We start from the raw sequence: 21027 nt of genomic DNA on the forward strand, positions 1-21027 counted from the left end.
CATGCAAGGTCCATCACGCACTCTTGGCAGCCGGCTTCAGCAGCGACCCCAGCCTCTTGAGGGGCTGAACGGCAATAAAGGTCGTGACGACGTTGACGTCCACGACCTCGACCTCGAAGAGGTCGTCGACGCGGATGTCGGCCATCTTGGCGAAGCCGTCGAGGCGGACGATGTCGATGGACGCGAAGACCTCGTAGAAGCTGACGAGGCGGCCGCGCAGGCCGAAGGGGTAGAGGCCGTCGACGACGAAGGTGAAGGTCGGCGGGAGGTCGGCCTCGCGGAAGCGCCAGGCGCGGAGGAAGGCCTGGGCGGTCCACTGCGTGGGCCCGTCCTTGTTGTCGACCTGCTTGATCTGGCGCTGCTGGGCCTGGAGCATGGGGAGGGCCGGGGCGAGGGCGGCGCGGGTCCAGGGGAGGAAGGGGGCGTGGGAGGCGTCGTGGCCGGCGAGGGAGCGGCCTGTGGCGCGCTCGTGGGCGAGGGCGGCGTGGATTTGCCAGTGGACCAGGAGGTCGCCGAAGCGGCGGAGGGGGCTGGATGATTTGGAGTAGGCGTCGAGGCCGACGGAGTAGAAGGGGGAGGGGTCGATGGAGAGCTCCGTGGTGCCGACGAGGGAGTAGAGCTTGAAGATGGTCTCTGTGGGGACGGGCTTGCGCTGGGCGATGAGGGGGTCGACGTGCTGGCGGCGGAAGGCGTCGAGCTCGGCGCGGTTGCGCTGGGCCTCGGGCTGGGTGCTGTAGGGGATGGGGATTTTGCGGGCGGCGCACCAGGTGGCGGCGACCTCGCCGGCGGTGTGCATGAGGTGCGCGACGAGGTCTTCGGTCTCGGAGGGGGTGGGGTCGGAGATGCGGATGAAGGGGTCGCCGGCCCAGGAGACGGAGGCTCCCAGGTCGTCCGGGTCGCCGACGGCGGAGACGGAGTGGAGGGATACCTCGGGGGTTTTGAATTTGGAGGGGAAGACGGGCATCTGGCCCTTTGCCGTGCGGCGGTGGCCGAGGGCTTTGCAAAGGCGGTTGATGAGGACGAGGTCGTCCTTGTCTTTCTGGGGGAGGTCGGATGCCCTGGTGATGGTTTTGAGGGGGACGCGGGGCGCGGGGGGTGTGCCGACCGAGAAGGATTCGGAGGGGGCGGGTTTCTCGTGGAGGCCGGGAAGGACGGCGGCGACCTCACTCTTGGGCACGTGGAGGACTCTCCTGGCGATGCCGGGCTCGACGTTGTGGTCTAGGACCTGGCCGAGCTCGTTAACCTTAGCGCTGAAGGTCAGGGTGGGACTGCCGGGGTCGAGGGAGAATTGTTCCTCCAGGTCGACGGGCAGCATCTTCTCGGGAAACCCGGGCAGGTACAGACTCGAGGGCGTGTGCTGGATGCGGCGGGCTAGGTCGGAGTTGGGGTCGATGCAGGACGCGGGGTCGGCGATGTGGATATGGATCCAGTACTCGCCGGGCTTCTCGGTCGGCTCAATGGAGAAGCCGTCGTCGACGTCTTCTGTCGATTCCGCGTCCACGCAGAAGATGGTCGCATCGCCCCAGTCGCGCCGGACGCCGCCGGCGACGTCTTGCCTGAGGGACCCCTGCACGTCGACGGGGGGCAGCTTCATCGGGGCTCCCCTCTGGACCTTGGTGCCCGGGAACTTGTAATCATAGCGGGCCGGGATATCCCAAGGGGGAATCCAGCCGATCTCCTGGAGAAAGGTGAAGCCCGTCCAGTGGGCGAGCCACTCAGACTCGGTGTACATGTCCGTCAGGCGCAGAATCGTAGACCCGAGGGTTTCGAGCTGGGAGGCGTTGGGGACGATGCGGTGGCACGCCCAGAGCTCCATGAAGCGGATGAAGTCCTGGTCCGACTTGTTCCACACGCCGCGACTCTCCGTCTTTTCGTTGCTGAGCCCGATCATGCCGTGAGGCGTCCACTCTCTGTTCGCCCGGCTCGCCTGGATGATTCCCCGCGCTTTCAGGATGAATGAACCAAGGCTGTTCTTGCTCAACAACGAGGCGGACTGCGCCGGGTTCTCGCGGAGAGCGGCGCCCTCGATCAGCTCGCGGACCTGGTTCTCGGTCTTGCGCAGGACGCGGATGTCAGAGGCGGGTCGGATTTCGTAGATGTAGTTGCGCCTGTGCCACCTCTGGCTGAGGGGCCGGAAACCCCACTCGTCGCGCTGCAGCGCGCTGTGGACGGCGTACAGGGCGTGAGGGGGGTACTTGTCGTTCGTCTTGAGGTAGCTGGGCAGCAGCTTGTCGGCGATCTCCTCCAGGCTCATGTACTGCGGGGTCTCGGGATCGGCGAGGAAGCTGCTGGCGTTGTCGAGCTGCTGGTGGGCCTGGTAGAACGAGATCATGTCCTCGCGGAACCTAATCATCTGGCCCTGCAGGAGGGCGACGTTCTCGATGACCTCGGGGTTCTTGCGGTGGAACAGCACGTTGCGCGGGTTGGTGTAGACCTGGTCGGGGATGATGTCGACGACGTGCTGGAACTTGGCCGGGTCGATGAAGTTTGTGAGGGTGAAGAGGGTAGGGAGATTCTCCTCGACGACGACCTCACCGGTGCTCATGTAGAAGTACTGCCTGTCGTAGTGACGACCGAGGCAGAGAGCCAAGATCGGCAAGCGACTGAGTCCGAGTCTGGCACGTCGTTAGCAAGCCGATCAATCACACATCATCCTCGCCAGGTGCGCCTACCTCGTCACCACCAGATCGCCCGCAACAAGCGCCGAGGTGGCTCCTCGCAAGTCCTCCAATTCGTCGCCGTCGTAGAGAGCGCGGTTGCCCTGACTCTTCTCCGGGCTACCGAGGCTGTCTTTGCCTCGCATGGCCTCCGTAGAGCCGGGAAGCTGGTCTGGCCTGGTGAGATAGTTGGAGAGGGGAATGTCCCGAGTCGGGACGTCCCCGAGCAGGCGGCTCGCGGGGATGTGATTCTCCGACTCCCAGGCCCGGAGACGCTCTCTGATGTTGGAGCGAGAGCGGATGATGGAGAGCTCCGACGCCGAGAGTTCCATGGACCCCTTGTGCTGGCCGCCGCCGCGATTGCCCCCGAAGTTGCCGTCATGAAATCTGAAAAACGACTTCTGGCCGTGCCTTTGTGGTCTTTGCGACCCTTGGTCGCGCGTGTCACGCGTGTATAACTGCGAATGAGTGTCAGCGATGATTCGAGCCATGAAGCCGACTTCCGTCTCAAGGCAAAGACTCACCCTAGACGATTGGCCACTGAGACCCCGTGGAGCAAATTTCGAACCGCCCGCCACATGGGCGGACGAGGACGAGGACGTGAGGCATCGCCAACAGACGTAGGGGCGACCGGAGTTTCTCAACATCTCGGGCCACTGGGTATATATTGAATGACGTTGTGAGGAGACGGGGGTTGAGTGCCGTCCGTCTCAACGCAGGAGTGATGCAGCTCTTCAAAATTTCTGGTCGTGACAATTGGCCACGCGGACCCACTCGGATCCACTTCCGCGTTGTCACGTGATCTGCTTAATTGATTCGACGGCCCAACGGAATAACGACTGAGCATCACATCAAACACGCCAAATCGTGATACAAACTAGTAATATTGGAATTTACTGAGAATATGAATGATGAATGACCTCGATCTCAGCGCCCCCGTGTGGTACGGGGAGTTCTCGACGGCCCTCAGCAGATATCCCGGAAACACCGTGAACCCTACAAACCACACTCCTCCCATCCTCACCCGCCTCGCCTTCACCCATTAAAACCACCGTAAACCATTGAAAACAAACCCAAGCCCGTCCGTCCGGCGTGCTGTGATTTCCCAATAGGGCAGTAGACCCACACCGTCTCCGAGTCTGCACCGGGACTCGGGCCCCACCTCTCGGTCTCCTCCGGCATCCACCGCCGATCCGGTCCATCGCACCTTTCCCAATAAACCAACAAGCAAATGATCGTCGCAAACTCAATCACTCACCGCAGGAACATCCCACTCCCCACCGTAATCTCGAAAAAGACCGTTCGTCACATGGGCGAGGTGCCCGTCGATCACCAGTAACCAAAGTCCCCTGACCTAGCCTTGGACACACTATCCGTACACTAAGGTAAATCAAACAAAGATACCGTAACAACCTAGCAGTCTAGAAATTTGCGACAACAGAACGCAAATCGTATGAGCCCGTTCCAAAGAGGACTCTCCTCTTACGGATGTAAGATCCACACCGAATCGTCGTCTCTTCAGGTGAGAGGTAGAAAAACGGCAAAAAGAAACGTCGCAGGCGCACGTGGCAGATAAGCATGTCTCGGCGTCTGGCGTCCAAGACCCAACACTCACAGGGAAAAGTAAAAAAAAAAAAAAGAAGTCTGCATGCATGCAACACGCGCCTCGAAAAGCCAGACCAAAAATAAGAAAAACCCGTTCCTGTCAGGCACGATGACACAAACCCTCATCCCAACATCGGCGCAGTCAACCCGAACCTAACCCAAAACCAAAACCCCGTTTCCCATCACCTATCCCTCGGACAAACCGTCACTCTTCACAGCACCGACTTAGCCCGCCGAGAAGCTGCCGCAGCCTTACCCAATAGTCTCCTCCTCCTCCGGCTCACAAAAAGAAAGCAAGAAATCACACACAGCGACGACCATTCATACCACAACGACTGCCGATGAACTACCTACGGACCTAAACCACGGAAGACGGCCTTCCCGAACACCCATCATCACCCATCACAGCAGCGCCCCGCCCCCTCCCTCCGCGACCCGACTGAACGTGACGGAAGAACCCAGGAGCCCCGAGCGCGGCCGCCGCCAGGCCAACACACTGCTCTTAATCAAAACCGCCAGAATTGAACCACGGCTACTACCAGGGTCCATCCCATCACCAACCACCATAGGTCTCCACACCTAAAACTTCCCGAATGATACCAACCGAGTCCGTGCTCCTGGCAGGAACCACATCACACCCAAAACTGTCGAGTTCACCGTCGACGTGTGAGATTGAAGTGAGAAACGCAACTGACTTAACTGCCGGGAGAAAGGATTTACCTCGTTTCGCAAGATGATACGTTGACGTCCGAGTGGCTTAACGCCGAACCAGGTTCCTGGGTCCAGTCAACCAGCAGCCGTGTCCGGTGGTAGTGGTGGGTGGTGCTCATCCTGCGACGATCCATCGCCCATCAACGCCATGAACCTCGTGTATGTACTCTTTTCTTCTGGACACTGCACGTCGAGTAATTACACAGCATCCAACGAAACCAAGTCTCACGCGTCTTCAGCCGTGACAAGCTGCAATCCTTTTGGGCACGTCACGCGAAGCAGATACCGAAAACGTGTGAAGCGGCATTGGTTTGAATTCTTCTCTGGTCGGTAGGCGCCCGGGAGCGACACCGTTGACAATGCTACGCTACATCCCATCCTCTGCCTTCTCCCCTTTGAGCAATGATCCGCCCTCTAGACGGGTCCATCACTTTTCGAGTGTGATTGTGATAAAAATGACAGGCGGAAACAGCGGCAGTTGCATCTTCCTCCGATAACTCCTCCTCCTCTACCCTACGCCACTTACAACCGCCTCCCGTCTTCTAAACTCCTGGCTGCATCGCCCCCACGGAAAATCGCTTTGGAAAGTATATGACTTGGGAAACAAGAGGGAAATAAAAAGTAAACACTATGAAATAAATATGTATACATATTCGTTTTGGGGGTATAAAGAAACAGGTGCTGCTCGGGTCATTATGCTGATGAGTCTTGCAATCTCGCTGTCGATGTCTAAACGGGCGTCGTAAAATTTGCAGTTCGAATTATTCGGGGTCTGAGCATGGCAAATGGCCAAGGAAGCCTTCCGTGCATCATTGCGGGCTATGCCGGTCCTCGCCGGACCTTGTTCCAAAAACGCTTCATGACGCCTCGGTCGTTGGCCTGAGCGTTCCACTGGTCCATGGCCGCGAACTGACGCTCAATGCTTTCTTTTGACGTTCCATCGCGGGCGAAAGCGGGCGCGCCGAATTCGTCTCGAAGCCCGTTCGACTGCGATTTCCTCCCCGGTGGACAGCACTTTTGCTGCCAGCCGTAGATCTGATCTTCATGAGCCCGCAGGTCAGGCCGGGTGAGGGTCATGCGCATCGTCATTTCCCTCGTCTCGGCCGGTCCCCGAGTGAACTCGTTCGACGGCTTGGGAGAGAGAGGAGCCGGGGAATAGCCTCGGTCGCTCTTGACCGGTGGGGGACGGAGAGCGGTGGCATTTTCCATCGTCTGAGGCGTCTTGGGCGAGTCCGAGTCGAGAGAACCATCCTCGCTGTAAATGGACGACCTATCGTCTGCGAGAAAAGTGCCCAGGTTGTCCGGCTCGTCTGCCAATGCGGCCTTTGAGCGCCTGAACTTGGAGTCCCTGACGTTCTTCGCCGCTTCTGGGCACATGGCTTCCTTGGCGGGGAATCCGAATTCGATGGCCTCGTCGAACTTTTGCGGTGAAGCGAGGTACAGCCGCAGCTTCAGGCGAGCCTCGGGGTCTTGGTAGTGCGCCGCCTCCGGATCGAATGCGGCAACGGTGTCTTGCGGGCTATGCTTCGGTGTGATGAGAGACAGGGCGCGGGATCTTCGGCGACCATGTCCCGGTGAGGTGGCTTGGGGGCTGCTCGGGGCGTTGGCGAAGAGTGGAGAGCCGGGACTGCTCGCGATGGCTTGTGTCGTGCCGGGGCGGTTCATGGACAGCGAGGTGCGGCCGAAGGGTATCTTGGAGATGGAAAGGTGCCTGCGGAACGACGGCCTGCGTTGTTTCGAAGGGGCGGGAACTTCTTCCCTGAGGTTGGCATGGTAGTCGTCCAGGTGCAGACGCAGGTCCAGCTCGTCGTCCTCCTCCAGCCAACGGAAGCTGTCGTAGAAAGAATCCCTCTTCTTCTGCGGTGAAGTTGGCAAAGACGTCTGCTTCTTGGGTGACGGCCTCTTTTGTTCCGCCGCCACGGCCTTCTTCGGCACCTCCCTCTGGCTCGGCTGGGACTCCATCGTCTGAGGCCTGACTGACAGCGTCGGGCTCCACAGATCGTCCGGAATCACAACACTAGACGCTCTCCTTCGGACCTTGTAGATGGCCTCATCAGCCGGGTCGAGGATGATGTCGTGTCTTCGGTTCAGGGACGAGGCAAGCTGCTCCTCGGTGGTGAGGTGCCTTCTCTTGATCTTGTCGGGAAGTCGGACGTAAACAGAAGACCCGGTGGATGTGATGCGGGAACGGCGAGAATTGCGTCTCTTGACCCGGTCGGAGACGTGGTCGGAGGCGAGCCTGGCCTGTCGTGCCTTGCGCCGTTGCTTAATGGTTTGGGTCTGGGGGTTGGGGCTAGTTTCCGGGCGCTCAAAGAAGGGGTTGAGGAAGTTTGGCGTCTGAGGGGGAGCTGGTGCGAGGCTGGCGAAATGAAGCCGTTCGAGGGAGCTGAAGTACTGAGGAAGGATTTAGCAATGATACAAAGGCATGTGGTGGAATGGTAGCGAGAGAGCAAGAATGAAGTTGAGAAACAACGAGGGCACGCAATGTCTTAATGCAGGAACGAGGGAAAGGGGAGCGAAGGATGCGGGAGAGGTATTCCTGGCGCCGTGCTATAATACCACTGGGTACGACTTCGCCAATGGAACGGAGGACGGGTAAGGTACTCGAAGGAAGAGCGTCAGGGAACTCGTATGGATGTGCCTGTGCCCGTTCGTACCTGTATCGTGCTGCGTGGTGTCGTGTAGGTGTGGGAGGGGCGGACCTGCATTGCATCTGCTGAGGTGCATGATGGATGGGTCTCTGGTGAAGGTGAGGTAGGAAAGGGAAGCGATGCCGCAGTCCAAGTCGCGTCGCAGCTCGTTAGCAGCAGCAGTAGCAGCGCAGCACTTGCATCACTTGCACGCCAGCCACCCAACGAGACATGGAGATCAGCAAACAATGACTGGAGCTGAGCGACTTCGGGACGAGTGTGAAGCTCGGGGTTGGGGTTCAAGCCTTAATTCAGCCAGTTCAGCCAAAAGCCGGCCCATTGGAGATTGGAGAAAGGTACTAGGGTAGAAGAAAGGGTACATTTCTTTCCACTCTGGACTGGGGACAGGCCGTTGATCCATGGACCATGAACCATGACCATGAACCATGACTTTGACGGGAAACTCCAGCCAGTCCATCCCATGAATTGAGACAGGAGGTAACGGTGCTCAGAAAAGGGCGAGCCGAAGAGGAGACACGTCAAGTCAGGTCAGTGCAGAGGCAGCAGGGCCGGCGTCAGTGCGAGTGCAGCTTGCTGATGCAGGCGCGCATTGTGAAAGGCGACCAGCAACGCGGCGAACAGACAGAGACACGACACCATGGTCCATTTTGGATGTTGGGGTGGGAAATAGCCTGCGAGACGACGCCGCACCAGAGGCACCAACATCGCAAGCGGTCTAGCTCGATGCTCGACGGCTCCGTTTTAGCCAGCGGCACCACTTGGCGGCCCGGGGGGTTCCATGGAATGTGGGAAGTGTGTTAATTGGGATGGCCCGTCTTTGCAATTCGGTCGGTCCATCGTGATGGAAAGGGAACCGTTATGGAATGGGAAGGGAATGACGCGCGGGTTGGAAAAGAGGAGAGACATGACGACGGATCTTCGGCCCCGGTCTGCAAAGACTTGACAGTGAGACAAGTCGCCTGGTTCGAACGGGACGGGAACTGGCCGTGATAGAAGTTGTGGACCGAACTGCCTGGCCCGGCAAGTGTCTCGACAATCAAAAGAGAGCAGCAGCAATATCAAGCCGAGAAAGCGTGACGGTGTGTTGGGACGAGGACGAGTGAGAGGCGGGATTAGGATTGGGGGTTGCAGGCATTGGTGAAAGTGAAAGTGTGGATGATACGAGATTTGACGGGCTGTTGGTTGTTGTTTATTGACGTTCTCGCCGTTCCGCGAGTCATCTTCCCAACATCGTGACGAGTCGAGTCGAGTCGTCCAATGCGAGAGGAGAGAGCTCGATGCCATGTTCTCGACCTCGCGTCTGCCCCTCACTTCAATTGGTGATTTCTGTGTGTATTGTTGTCTTTTCTCCGCGTCTCTTCAGCGGCTGGCTGCTATGGATATGCATCTGCAGACTGACGGACGCACGCTCGCATTGGTTCGACATAGACGCACCTGCGCCTGTGCCTGACGAGACTGCCAACGCTGACTGGCCAGGAGGGATGATGACGAAGGTGATATCGAGAGGTTGAGTGCATGATGGTGTGTGTTCAGGGTGTTGGTTGGACGGAAAAGATGGTGGTGATGTGAGCCCGATGGCAAGGGGAAATGGAGCTACTGCAGGCCGTTCTTCTTGGGAGCATGTCTCAGTCCTCAGTGGACACCGCACTGCAATGCACTGCTCTCTCAGCTGCAGGTGTCCAGCTGGCCCCCAAAACAGCAGCCAATTCGCTTCGCCGGGGACCTGGGAAATGTCGCCGCGGCCCCTTTTCCGCAGCAAACATGCAGCCCGCGGCCCCCAGTCTTGGGTTCTAGGCCCTGAAGCTGAAGCTGAAGCTGCCTTACCACTGCCAGAATAGCTTGGGCATCGGGTCTCGCTTCTTCGTTCCTGATCGTGACTTCACCGATGCGGCTTCATCGTCTGTGTGTACCTGAACAGCCTTGTCCAGGGCTGGCAAGGGGGAAACACGCCAATGGAAAAAGCCACGGGGAAAACGGGCTACGGAATATGCTGGGCTGGGCTGGGTAGGTAGACAGGGACAGAAAGAGAAGAATGAAAGACATCACCAGACGGCGTGTTTCTCGATTTCTTGACAGGGGCCGCGCTAAAATAGAAAACACGACTCGGCACTTGCGCTCAAAGGAATGAGATCGGAACGGCAGATGGTGGCTCAGACGACGAGGAGGTTCATCGTAGACGAGGAAGAAGAAGAATGGAAAATCAAGTAACAGAACGGTATCGAGGGAACAAGAAGAAATGAAGCTCAGACAATTCGCAGGGTAAAACATGAAGAGACAGAGACATCGAGAATCCAAGAAAAGAACTGCTGCTCACCTTTCGCTGAATGGCCTCCGGCAAGGCCTCGAACTCCTCCTTGGACATCTCGGCCCCGAAGGATGCCGTCGAGGGCGAAACGGGCGGTGGCACAACGACCGCGCTCCCGTCCGGCGACCGCGTCGTTTCCCTCTCCCTGTCCCTCTCCCTCGCGCTCGGGATCGTCGTCATGGCCGTCGATGCGGTCGTCGCCGTGGTCTTCTTGCTGCTGCCGCTATTCGTCTTCTCGTGGCTCTTCCGTAGCGTCCATGTCCCCGTGGTGGTGGTTGTCGTCGTCGCCGCTCCCCCGGATTCCGAGCTCGTGCGGTGGAGGAAGTGAGGGTGCGTGTGGCTCCTTGACGATTCGGGCCGCAACTCGTAGAGCGTCTGGTGGTATGTCGACGATGACGAGAGTTGGTGTTGGTGTGAGTGTTGTTGGTAATGTTGTTGTTGTTGCTGCTGCTGTTTTCGTTGTTGCTGTTGCTGTTGCGCCGGCGACTTTTCCTTGTCCTGGTACTGCAGCAATCGCAGATCGGGAGAACTGTAGCCGTCGAGCCCGTGATGCAAATAGTCCCAGAGGCCGTCGAACCGGTCCACGCTATCGTCGCTGGCCCTCCCGATTGACGCCGTCGTCTCGGCCGGCGCTGTCGTCTTGCCATTGTTCTTGGCGCCGACGCCGCCGCCCATCAGGAACAAGGGCGCCATTGTCACCGTTGTCGTTGTTGTGGTGGCCGAGGCTGACGAGCACGTAGTCAGGTCCGTCGACTCCAAGCTGGACCGCGCAGACGAGTAAAAGGACGGGTATCGGGGGAATGATTCGTTAGTGGTGGTGGCTGTGTAGTCGACGTCGTCTTTGGTGTTGTCGTCGTCGTTATCGTAGTACTTGTCGTCGTTGTCGTCTTCTTCTTCTTCATCCGTGTCGGTGTCAATGATCAAGACGGACGAACATGTGGTGAGAGGGACGTTATTATCAGCAACGGGAGGACAGGACAGGTAGAGGTCGTCCGCGTCCGCGTCGTCGAGGAAACTTATGAGCTCATGCCGGTCCACCGCCGTCGTTGCCGCCGTCCAGGGTCCCCGAGGTTGGCGGTGGTATTGTCCCTGGCGCTGGAGCTGGAGCTGGAGCTCGACCTGCAGCTTCTCCTTCTCCCCCTGTCCACGCCTGCGCTCTCGCCTACGACTCGACGGTGCCAGCGGTGATGGGGTCCACGGCAGCGCGCCCATCACACCTCCTACGCGCGCCAGCGCAGCGACGGCGGCGTCCATCATTGACATCGACGCTGACATTGGCTCTTCTCCGCCGCTCCTCCTCCAAGTCCAGCTTGCTTCCTCTTGCTGCTCCGCTGCCGGCCAAGACGACACCGTGGTCGTGGTCGATGTCAGTGACATCCACCCGCGTTCCCTCCTCCCCAATCGCCTTGGATCCTGCTGCCTTGGGGGGCCCGGTCTCCCAGTCTCCCAGTCTCCAAGGCACTCCAGAGTCCAGAAGTGACTCCGCCAGCACCAACAAGTGCTGCCAAATGCGGTATTGAGCTGACCAAGAGGCCACAGGGAGGGCCCTGTCGATGCTGCTGAGCCTGAGGGTCCGGTTGGTAAAGGTCCCGTCTCCACCGGCTTCAGGGTTCGAATGGGATGAGAAAGGGCAGGGGAAGGCGAATAGAGTAGTGTAAAAAGGCTATGAAAAAGTTATGGGCTGATCCACCGGCAGGGCTTCCTTCGGGGTCACTCTGCGCCGGGGTGAGAGGATGTGATGATGAGTCCTCGAGAAAGGTATTGATAATGTTGATCACCAACACTTCGGGCATGACTTGGAGATGATGTCCGTACAGATAGACATAGAGTACCTTGAGGCAACAGAAGTGTCAAGGGCAAGATTGCCAAACGGCCAGCCAGCATCATCTATTCGTGCATGTACGATGTATATACGCGATACTTATTTCCTCATGTATGTCTCTCCCTTCACGGAAAAGCCGCCGTTCTGATGCAAGACGGAATCAGAAAGGGGCCCTGCAATACAACACAATACCACACAAGCGCGCGCACAAATGCGTGCACACACACACGCTCTCCGTACACACACGACGCGACGCAATCATATAAGCAAATATATATAGAATATCTTCAGCGGTTCTGGTTCTGCAGGCGTTGGAGTGTGAACTTGCTCAAGAGGGAGGGTCGGTACGGTTCGTCGCACACCATCCGGTAGCACAGCATGCACCTCATGTCTCGCTGGGGGCCAGTATCTGGCCATCTCGAGTCCAAAAGCAGTCAAGACCGCCAGCCGAACTCATTTAATCACACAAAACTCGCTGTGATGTGTGTGTGTGTGTGTCTACGGATACACCAAGACAGAAGCAATAACAACCCGCGCATCCATCACGCGAGTCTGTGCTGCCGTCCCCGTCCCCGTCACCCCCCTTGTGCGAGTATGTCTCGTCGTCGTGCCTGAATATCAATCATGTCAATCATTCCACCCTCATCAGCCCCAATGCCGCGCCCGCGGCATAGAACCTCCCCGGCGGCACAGCAAAAAAACGAAGCCAGCGTGTGAGGCAGTTTCCATTTCCAAACCTGCCAGCAAATCTCTCTTGACAGGACCTGGCCCCATCTCCCCTGGACGTTCTTTTTTTGTGTAGTTCATCTTGGTCCACGACGGATCGGAAACCCGGCAAACACCCCCAAGGAAAGTTACAACAAGCGAGAGAACGGACGAGAGAGAGTCTCTCAATGAACAAGATTGCCCAACCATCGGGACTTGGAGGCTCCCCTTGTCGATGGGGGCAGATCATTGGGCACAGTCGCCGACCCCTAAACGTGAACATGTCCAACCAGAAGCACTGCCTTTCCGGGCCCTGTCGACGTTTCTCTCTGAGCTCTCTCTCGTTTCACCGCTGTTGGCGAGCATGTTCATCTTCTTTTTTGCTCGCCAGAGCACAGATCAGGAGCTGAACAGAGAGAAAGACACAGACCTGACATGGAACGGACGCACAACTCTTTTTTTGTTTATTCCTACCTCGACGACGAGGCAGGACGCCTGCAATTTACCCTGGGACCAGCCAGCCCTTGCGCAACGTTGAACCAACCGCCGCCCCGCGAGGACGAGGCAAGAAGAAGACGAAGCCCGAAGAAGAGAGAGACAAACCCGGACGCACTGCATCGAGAGCGCGTACAGGGCCAGGAACTGGACGAATCACGCGAGAAGAATCTCGTTTCCTCCGCGCCCGCCCTCCCTCCCTCACCCCTGTCCCCTTCTTTCTGGGCCGCCGCCCCCACAATGTCAGCAATGTCCCCGAACCTCTCTTCGCACTCGTTCCGTGAACTCGTTGACTCGCTGATAGTAATGACGGGCGGGTAGGTATCCGTACAGACAGATAATCGCCCCCGGTCTGGAACCTGTCAATCTGAATTCTGAGCCATGTCAGCAGAGGAAGAGGAGCAAGAAGATACAGCCAAATTTCTTTGAACGTCTCTCGTCAGCACTCTGTCATCGCGTTGCTTCTTGCGGCCGCACATCGCGGGCATATTACCGCAGAGAGTATCCCGTGGTCCCAGCCCGCATGTAAGTCTCGGCGACCACCATCACAACACGCAACACAACGACCAAAAACCGAACGACGGGATGGTAAGCTTGGCAACTTCAGAATTGGGCCGTCATCCAATATAGGAGGCATGAAAGTTGCGAGATTTCGAGTCCCAAAAACAAGCAAATTGGGTACCGGTGAGATAGGGGGGACACAAAAAAAGAAACGAAGGAAAAACGTGCCTTTCCCACCCCGGAGGAGACGGCATGCAATGGAACCTCACCACGACACTTTCCGCCCCTCGTGTCCGGCATCTGTGTCGCTTTGGGGGTTTATTGAGGTTGCAGTCAAACACCCGACGCGCCGGAGTTTACTCCAGAGCACGCGACGAGGACCAGAGGAGCCGGGAGCACGATGGTTAGCCTTACACGCGTCGGTGCCCCTATTCTTCCTCTTTTGCTCCGATTCCCGACGGAGGCGCGGCGTAGCACGAACGGCAAGGAACGGCATGACGGCGACTACGACACTTCCCGGGCCCAATTTCATCACAAATGCCCATGACATGATGACATTCCATCCGATGCAACCCCGTCGCTTCGTCGTCTTCTTCCAGAAGGGCGGCATTCGCTTTCCATTCCACTTTTCCCGTCAAAAAGAAAGCACGCCTGTCGTGATGACTGACGACCAAGTCGCAACTTGAACTTGCCTCATTCGTGCTTTGCGTTGACCCTGAGTTGTGCGCTCCGAATAGGGGACCCTATATCGCTGATCTTATACCCGATACTGTCACTGGACGCAAGGCTCGAGAGACTCTGATAGCATAATTGACTTCCGGATCAACGACCGCAGTCCCCATGCTCGCTACCACGCCGATTCCCGAAGCAGTGGAGGCCGTGATTAGCTTTTATGCAAGCCTTTCTATCCTCCAGATTCGGTTTTGCACGTGTGGATGTTCTCTTCCTCGACAAGCTTTCCCGGTCTTTTCCTCGCAAATCCTCATTCACTACGGTGATCCCACAGCTCCTCTCTCTCTCTTAGTGGGGAGGGAGAATACTGAATCGGCTCGAGGCCTAGACCCTGAAGAGCTCATGAAAGAGGAAAGTGCGCTTTCCCCTAAAACGTCCGTGTGAGGACTTTCACGATGTCGAGATAAAAGTCGGCGACAAGTGACACCCGTCATCCGATCAAAAGGGCCGCCGCACGACTCGAGCCCCGTTCGGTCCTGGCCTGGCCTCGGCCGAGGACGAGTCAATCGCGCTCAGTTCATCCCCTCTTTTTCCCCGTTAGATTTGAGCAAACATTTACCCAACATCATCATCGCATTGGCTCCTCCGGCGTGAAGCTGACTCTGCGCACAAGAGCGGAAAAGCCGGGCTGGGAGCACAAAGCTCGATGCATCTACGATATCCACACCGCGCGCGCAAGCAAAGTCACCAACAACTCGTCTCATCTCGAGCTTCACTCCACTGCACTACAGACCCCAGAGAACGGGGGATCCCCATGCGCCCGGCCGCCACGGCGCAGAGAGAAGCAGCTGGCAAGGTCACCATGATGTTCATCGTTTCATCGGTGATCTTCCTGCTGTTAATTGGTGAGATTTTACAGATGCGAAGTAGAATATACAAACTGAGTTGGAACTGAGATGTAACTGAGATGCCCGGAGCCTCGGATTTCTTCCAATCGTGCCTTCGTATGCGCACTAACACTAGCTCACCGTTGCCATGCGTCCCCGTCGACGACATCCTTGTCTAGCCCCTCGAACCAGAGGGGGGATAGGAGAAACGAAGACATATTTGCCTTTGTGGAAAACCTCGAAGAAGTTTGACCGGTTGACCGCTCTCTAAACCCTGAGTTCCCACCAAAACTCGTCGTCACCGAGGGGAAGTCGGCGGTGAAGACAGAACCAACAACGCTCGAGACAAGCCGCACACCGCAGGTTTTCGACTCGGCGACCTCGCTTCTCCTCCTCTCCCGATTCGAAGGTGGTTTCCCCCCGGGCCCCGAAGAACAAAGAAAGACTCGAAACGTCCGACCGACGGGATGCCCGAGGACGGACGAGTCGGCGACGACAGGACGCCGGTTGGTTGTCTGATGATGATGATGCTGCTGCTGCAGCGGATGCAAGGGGGGCAAGCAAACATTCTTACTCTTTTCAAACGTCCCGCCCTCGTCACGATGCGATGGCGGCTGCCCATTCACTCCGCCACGGGGGGTCCGTTCCGTTAATGTCGTGACAGCCGGCATCGTGCATACCGATCCTCGTTTCTTTTTTCCTCTCTTCACCCATTCCCCCGCGAGGCCGAAGGACCATCGCGGTGACCGCTGCCAGAAGCAGTCTTCAGCGCCGGGTCGAAGGAAGCCCCTCCGTGATGTTTGCCAACCGGCAAGAATAAAGGACTGTCATGTTTGAGATCTCGCCCGTCAACGAGGTTTGATCGGCGAAGTCCAGCCACGGAGGGCTGACACTGGACTGGGCTGGGCTGGGCTGGGCTGAGGTTTGTGCGATGTCACACCCCGTCTCAGGCGAGCTTTCTGCCACGACTGATCAACGCCAACAACATCGACCGAGACGACTCGAGTCGTACACGCACGCATGCCGTCTCCCGTGCTGCTTCTCGGAGATCAGTGCTACGCGGGCGCAATCAATACACGATGGGGCCGACGAGGGACGAGTCAGGGCGGAACGGACGCGCCCACAGTTCTTGTGCGCGAGCTCTCCCAATCGAGTCTTGTTCCGGCTGTGGGATACGGCGATTGCGGTTCCATTCGGCCTCTTGCTCCGTCGCAATATTGCTCTGATAAACTTCGATAAATATCCTACCAATTCGGCATGTTTCCACAGTTCTGCGTGATCGAAACTCGTACAAATGCTACGATTGAATCTTACACAATCACATCGAAGTATGTCGTCGAATGGCTCGTAGTCCATTCCTCCACACCCAAAACTCAATGAACAAGCCCTTCCCGCAGCTCCTCCAAGCGCAGCCGGCGATCGCCACGGCCGCAGCCACCGGACCTTCCCTTGCCCTCTTCGTCGAGCGCGAGACACGCGACTGGTCCATTTCCCCGGTGGGTGTGTCCGCGAGGAAGAAAACTCCACCTCGTTCGTACGAACACCAATGCGGCTGTCCTGCGGCAAAGCGGTTAAACGACATATCCAAAACACCAGCCCGACGAGGCGGCCGCACAAGCGGACGGCTGCAGGTATGCGCAGCAGAGGCAAACAACGTGACGTGCCGTGGTGTGTTTCATCATCCCGAATCTGCTCGTCTCGACTCGCACAACACGGCGAGCCCTCGAAAGGAGAGAGAGTGTGTGTGCACCTCACCAAAAGCCAATCTCGACTTCATCTCAGCAATGGCCCGCCCAGCAGCCTTCCTCGGCGTCCTCCGGGAACGGTTACACCAGACGGGGGGCCGAGAGGGCAACCTGCAGTTCCAGATAGACTGCGACTCTAATATCTCCGTCGCCTAGGTAAGGTAGTGTAGGTCATGTACGCTATTTATTTTTATTTCCCATCCGGCGTGAACCGTGGGGCGGAAAGTAATGTGGTGTGGTCGAGCGAAAAGGGAACCGCGTTCCTGGGAACGAGGATCTAAATTGTTAGCGTCCGGCGAGAGTTGGATGAATTATCTCATTTCGTGGTTCCCGGCTCCACGGTCCATACGACGTCCACGTGCCCGCTTCCAACTTTTTGCAGACCTTGGGTCTTCGCGAACTTTTCCACGCCAACGGGAGATGATTGCTGGCCTCTGTCAATCTCGCTCAGCGCGGGGCCGTACCAAACTCGCGCTGTCGCGTTTGCTGGGCTCAGGTCGAATCTGGCTGTTCCTCGACTTGCCAGCTTCGTTACATGGTCTGGCAATGCCCTCCGGGTCCGGGCTCTACCTTGTTATCTGGTTCTGATCCCAATTTTAGCAGTCACCGGCGGAGAGGAGAACTTATTCTGGGTCATCGTCCGAGTCGACGTCATGACGAAGATCGCGACCCCTCTGCGTCTCCAGCTGTTCGGATTCGATCCGTAACATGTTCTCGGCCGCATTGCTCGAGTTTGATGAACCGCAGAGAGAGCTAACGGGGTGAGCATCTATCTTCACGTTATTAACATTGTAGAAGTTCAATTGCCAATAAGCGCTCTGGCACAGCGGTGTGTCCGTCCAAGACTTACAAACAAGTCCGCTTGGCATTCCTTCCATTCCTTCGGGAAAACTGTCTCTGGCCAAACTCAACAAGAATGAAGGATTCCGTTGCTGATATGAGAATATTCGAGCGCTCTCGCCAAAGAAATGGGTATGTATTCGGTGTGTTGACATTGTCTTACAAGACATATGAGGTGCTCGAGTCGATTCCAATTTCTATCGTGGTATATAATGACTGCAGACTGTCCTCTCTCTCGCGACCTCTCACATCGCGCCTTTTCCGACGTTTCCTACTGTTCCCGCATGCAAATAGACAAGCCGATGTCATAGAGGCCTTCTTGCGTGTAGGCTGCCGTCGTATACTCTAAAGGATCTAGCAGTTTAGTCGATTGATTCTCATGACGCTTTCCACACCAAGAGCCCTCAACACTGTACCAGTTCCAGAACATTAACAGAGACCTTCTTCAGTCATTCATACGCCACAAGAATTGTGATGAGAGAATCGGGCAAACTGCCAAATCTTCTTTGGAACGCATTTGTGTATCACTTTACGACCTCAGCTAACGAGAATGTTACCAGCCCACGTACTTGATATTGGCACTAGCTCAACGGCCTTGACAGCGAATGTCGTTGCATATTCCAGGAAAACGAACGACTTTTTAAATACACCCGAACACAAATAGATCCATCCACCTGCAGGAATCAGGAAGACCTGCCCAGACCACGCGAGGAAATCGTTCGAAGAAGAAAGCCACCACCGGAAACTCGGGTTGAAAGAAATCTTCAGAGGTAGCTCATCAAGCCTGCCCACCAGGGAGCGAGAGGACCGGGTCGTGGTACTCGTACACCTTGTTTGTCTTGTTACGACCCTCTACACCATGACCCGTCACGGCCGGTGCCATGTACGTCGATACACCCGTCTGGCGGTCGTACTTCATGAAAGTGCTGGCCAACCGCTTGCCACCACCGCCAGGGAGGTCGACGACGAACTGCGGCATCATGAAGCCTGCAATCGACCCCCTAATGGCGGCTTCAATATCGAGAATCGTCTGCAAAGGCGTCCGCAGGTGCTCCGCCTTCCTCACCATGTCGTGTTGGTATACGTAGTACTGTATCGGGTCAGTTTATCTTCAAGCATGAGGCACAGCTGTTCATACCGGAGTGATGTTGTTGTCCGCGAGCTTGCGAATCAACTTTGCCATGGTCGGCACGTCGTCATTGACTCCGTTGAGGAGCACTGACTGGTTCCGCACCGTGACTGCCGCTTCGAAAAGCTTCTGGCAGGCTTCCTCCGTGACCCAAGATATCTCGTTCGGATGGTTAAAGTGTGTGTGGAGGGCCATCTGCTTGCCGGCTTTGCGAGCTAGGTTCGAAACAGTGACGATTGCACGAAACCATTCATCGTCAGGATCCAAAATGCGAGTTGGACTAACAGCGAGGCCCTTGGAGGCAAACCTGAACCGGCGGATGTGAGGTATAGAGATGAGTCTCTTCCCAATCGCCACGATCTGCGGGGGTGTGAGATAGTAGGAATCTCCTCCGGAGACCACGATGTCTTGAATTTCCGGAGTGGCTTCGATGTGCTCGAAGCACGCCTTCCATCTTGCCGGTGTTGGCTTCAATGACTTCTTTTGTTTTACTTCATCAGTTTCGCCGCCAACTGCGTAAGATCGGGTGCAGAATATGCAATAGGTCGGACAGACAGAAACAGCTACATATAATGGTAAGTTCATGTACTGTAGTGAACACTGAATGCCGGATGTATTGCACTTACGAAGGAACAGCGCCTTGTCTGGATACCGGTGAACCAGACCCTCGACGGGCGAGTCGGCCTCCTCTTCCAAAGAGTCGAGCGTTAGCTTCGGGTGGTCAGGCTGCATGATCGATTTGGTCGGTATGAACTGGCGGAAGATGGGATCACTGCGGGGGTTGCTCCAGTCGATGCGGCTAAGGGTGTAGGGCCTGCATGGGACGGTGTCAGTCAAGTTCTGATAGGTCTTGTAAGTCACTCACATCAGCCGTACAGACATAGTCGCCTCTTTGATGCCCTCCTGGACGTCTTCAATAAGTTTATTGCGGTGCTCCATCTCATTGCCACCTCTGGCAGGGATTTCCTCAGGCAGTGTCTCGTCCAGAAATTTGACCATCCTGTTTGTCTTTTCAACGATGTTTCTTATCTAAACACAGGCAGAGGTCAGATTCAAAAACAAAACAACAGAAGAAGGACGCATGTCGTCTTACACTCCAAGAGTGACTTAGGAATTGCTTCTTTGACACCTCCTTCCAACGGGGTATCTTGCGCCAGAATTCGTCGACAGGTTCGGGATCCGGTGCCAAAGCAGACAGAGGCTCGACAGACCTGACAGGCTCAGAGAACACTGTCTGTTGGACAGGCATCTCGGCAACTGCAGCTTGAGCAGATCTCCAGCGAGAGGTGGTGGCGATTCTGCGAACACCATGCCCACGCCAACCTGAAGCAAACCGAGTTGCAGCGGCAACCGGAATTCTCCTTGACGCCATGGCCATATTGATTCCAGCCGCAGAGTATGGCTGTAGTCGTATAGCCAGTTCAAGAGGCTTCTGCCAGACAGAAAAGCCGTCAATGATTGTTTTGGAAAAGAAATGAAAGAGGATACTCCAATTCCTGGGCGGCAGGTGCGGAGCGCTTTTGTCGACACGCCTGAGACAGAACCTAGTGGAACGAGTTGGGAGAAGACTGAGTCAAGATATCTATGGCGATTTGATGCGGAGATGATCAAGATATGTGTGAGGAGGACGCCCGCGGAGCCATCCTTTGCCCCTTTCGATGGGCAGCAAGTATGACTGAACGCATGACGACTTCCCAAGAGCCCGGTTCCAATCATGAGCTGGTCTACTAACGAAGACCAACCGTACCCAAGGAAGGCAAACACGGTGTTTGGGCCAAATGGCAAACATGTGTCTCCGTGCTCTTACCTTCAGCAGCCCGACTTGGATGACCACCTCAACCGAGTGGTTGATCCTGCCCAACGCAGCCCCTCTTCACGACTTCTCCTCACTTCCTCGTCAGTCCTAGATTGGTGGCGCAAAGGTACGTTACCATCCATCTTGTCGACAGCTTCATGTATGTGTTTGCTACGACTTTTTACAGAAGAAGCTGCAGAAACGGTGTGTCGGGATTACCTTGCCCCATATGGTTGTCAACCCCTTCGATGCCCATCCTCTGATCTTGCCCAGGCCAACCCCACGTCCTTCAATCCTTACAGGCGGTGTTGGATCTTGGGTTGAGTCTCACAAACTTCCTGCAGCCATGGCAGAGGATGGGCATCTTCTCCCAATACGACACCACTTCCAGAAATGCCATGCCTGTTGATGACGCCTAGGCCCCGTCTCCTTTGTCTTGAACCCTGGTCCAGAAGAAGGTGCAAACATTTCCGGGGTAAGCAAAAAGACCCCAACTACAAGCGTCGA

General features: G+C 56.6%; 1 protein-coding gene across 1 annotated transcript; it reads right to left on the reverse strand.

Moving 5' to 3' along the window:
• Nucleotides 1-13: 13 nt before the first annotated feature.
• Nucleotides 14-19724, reverse strand: CkaCkLH20_03340 (putative RNB domain-containing protein; the record flags this gene model as incomplete). The annotated part of the gene is made up of 9 exons (XM_038886059.1): nucleotides 14-2615; nucleotides 2673-3115; nucleotides 5814-7367; nucleotides 9939-11091; nucleotides 11147-11531; nucleotides 18389-18686; nucleotides 18735-19237; nucleotides 19352-19539; nucleotides 19591-19724. The coding sequence occupies 9 exons, from the start codon at nucleotides 19722-19724 to the stop codon at nucleotides 14-16; spliced, it is 7260 nt and encodes a 2419-aa protein (XP_038748568.1).
• Nucleotides 19725-21027: the final 1303 nt, after the last annotated feature.

The sequence above is a fragment of the Colletotrichum karsti genome (assembly GCF_011947395.1).
Source record: "Colletotrichum karsti strain CkLH20 chromosome Unknown Scaffold8, whole genome shotgun sequence".
NCBI lineage: Eukaryota > Fungi > Ascomycota > Sordariomycetes > Glomerellales > Glomerellaceae > Colletotrichum > Colletotrichum karsti.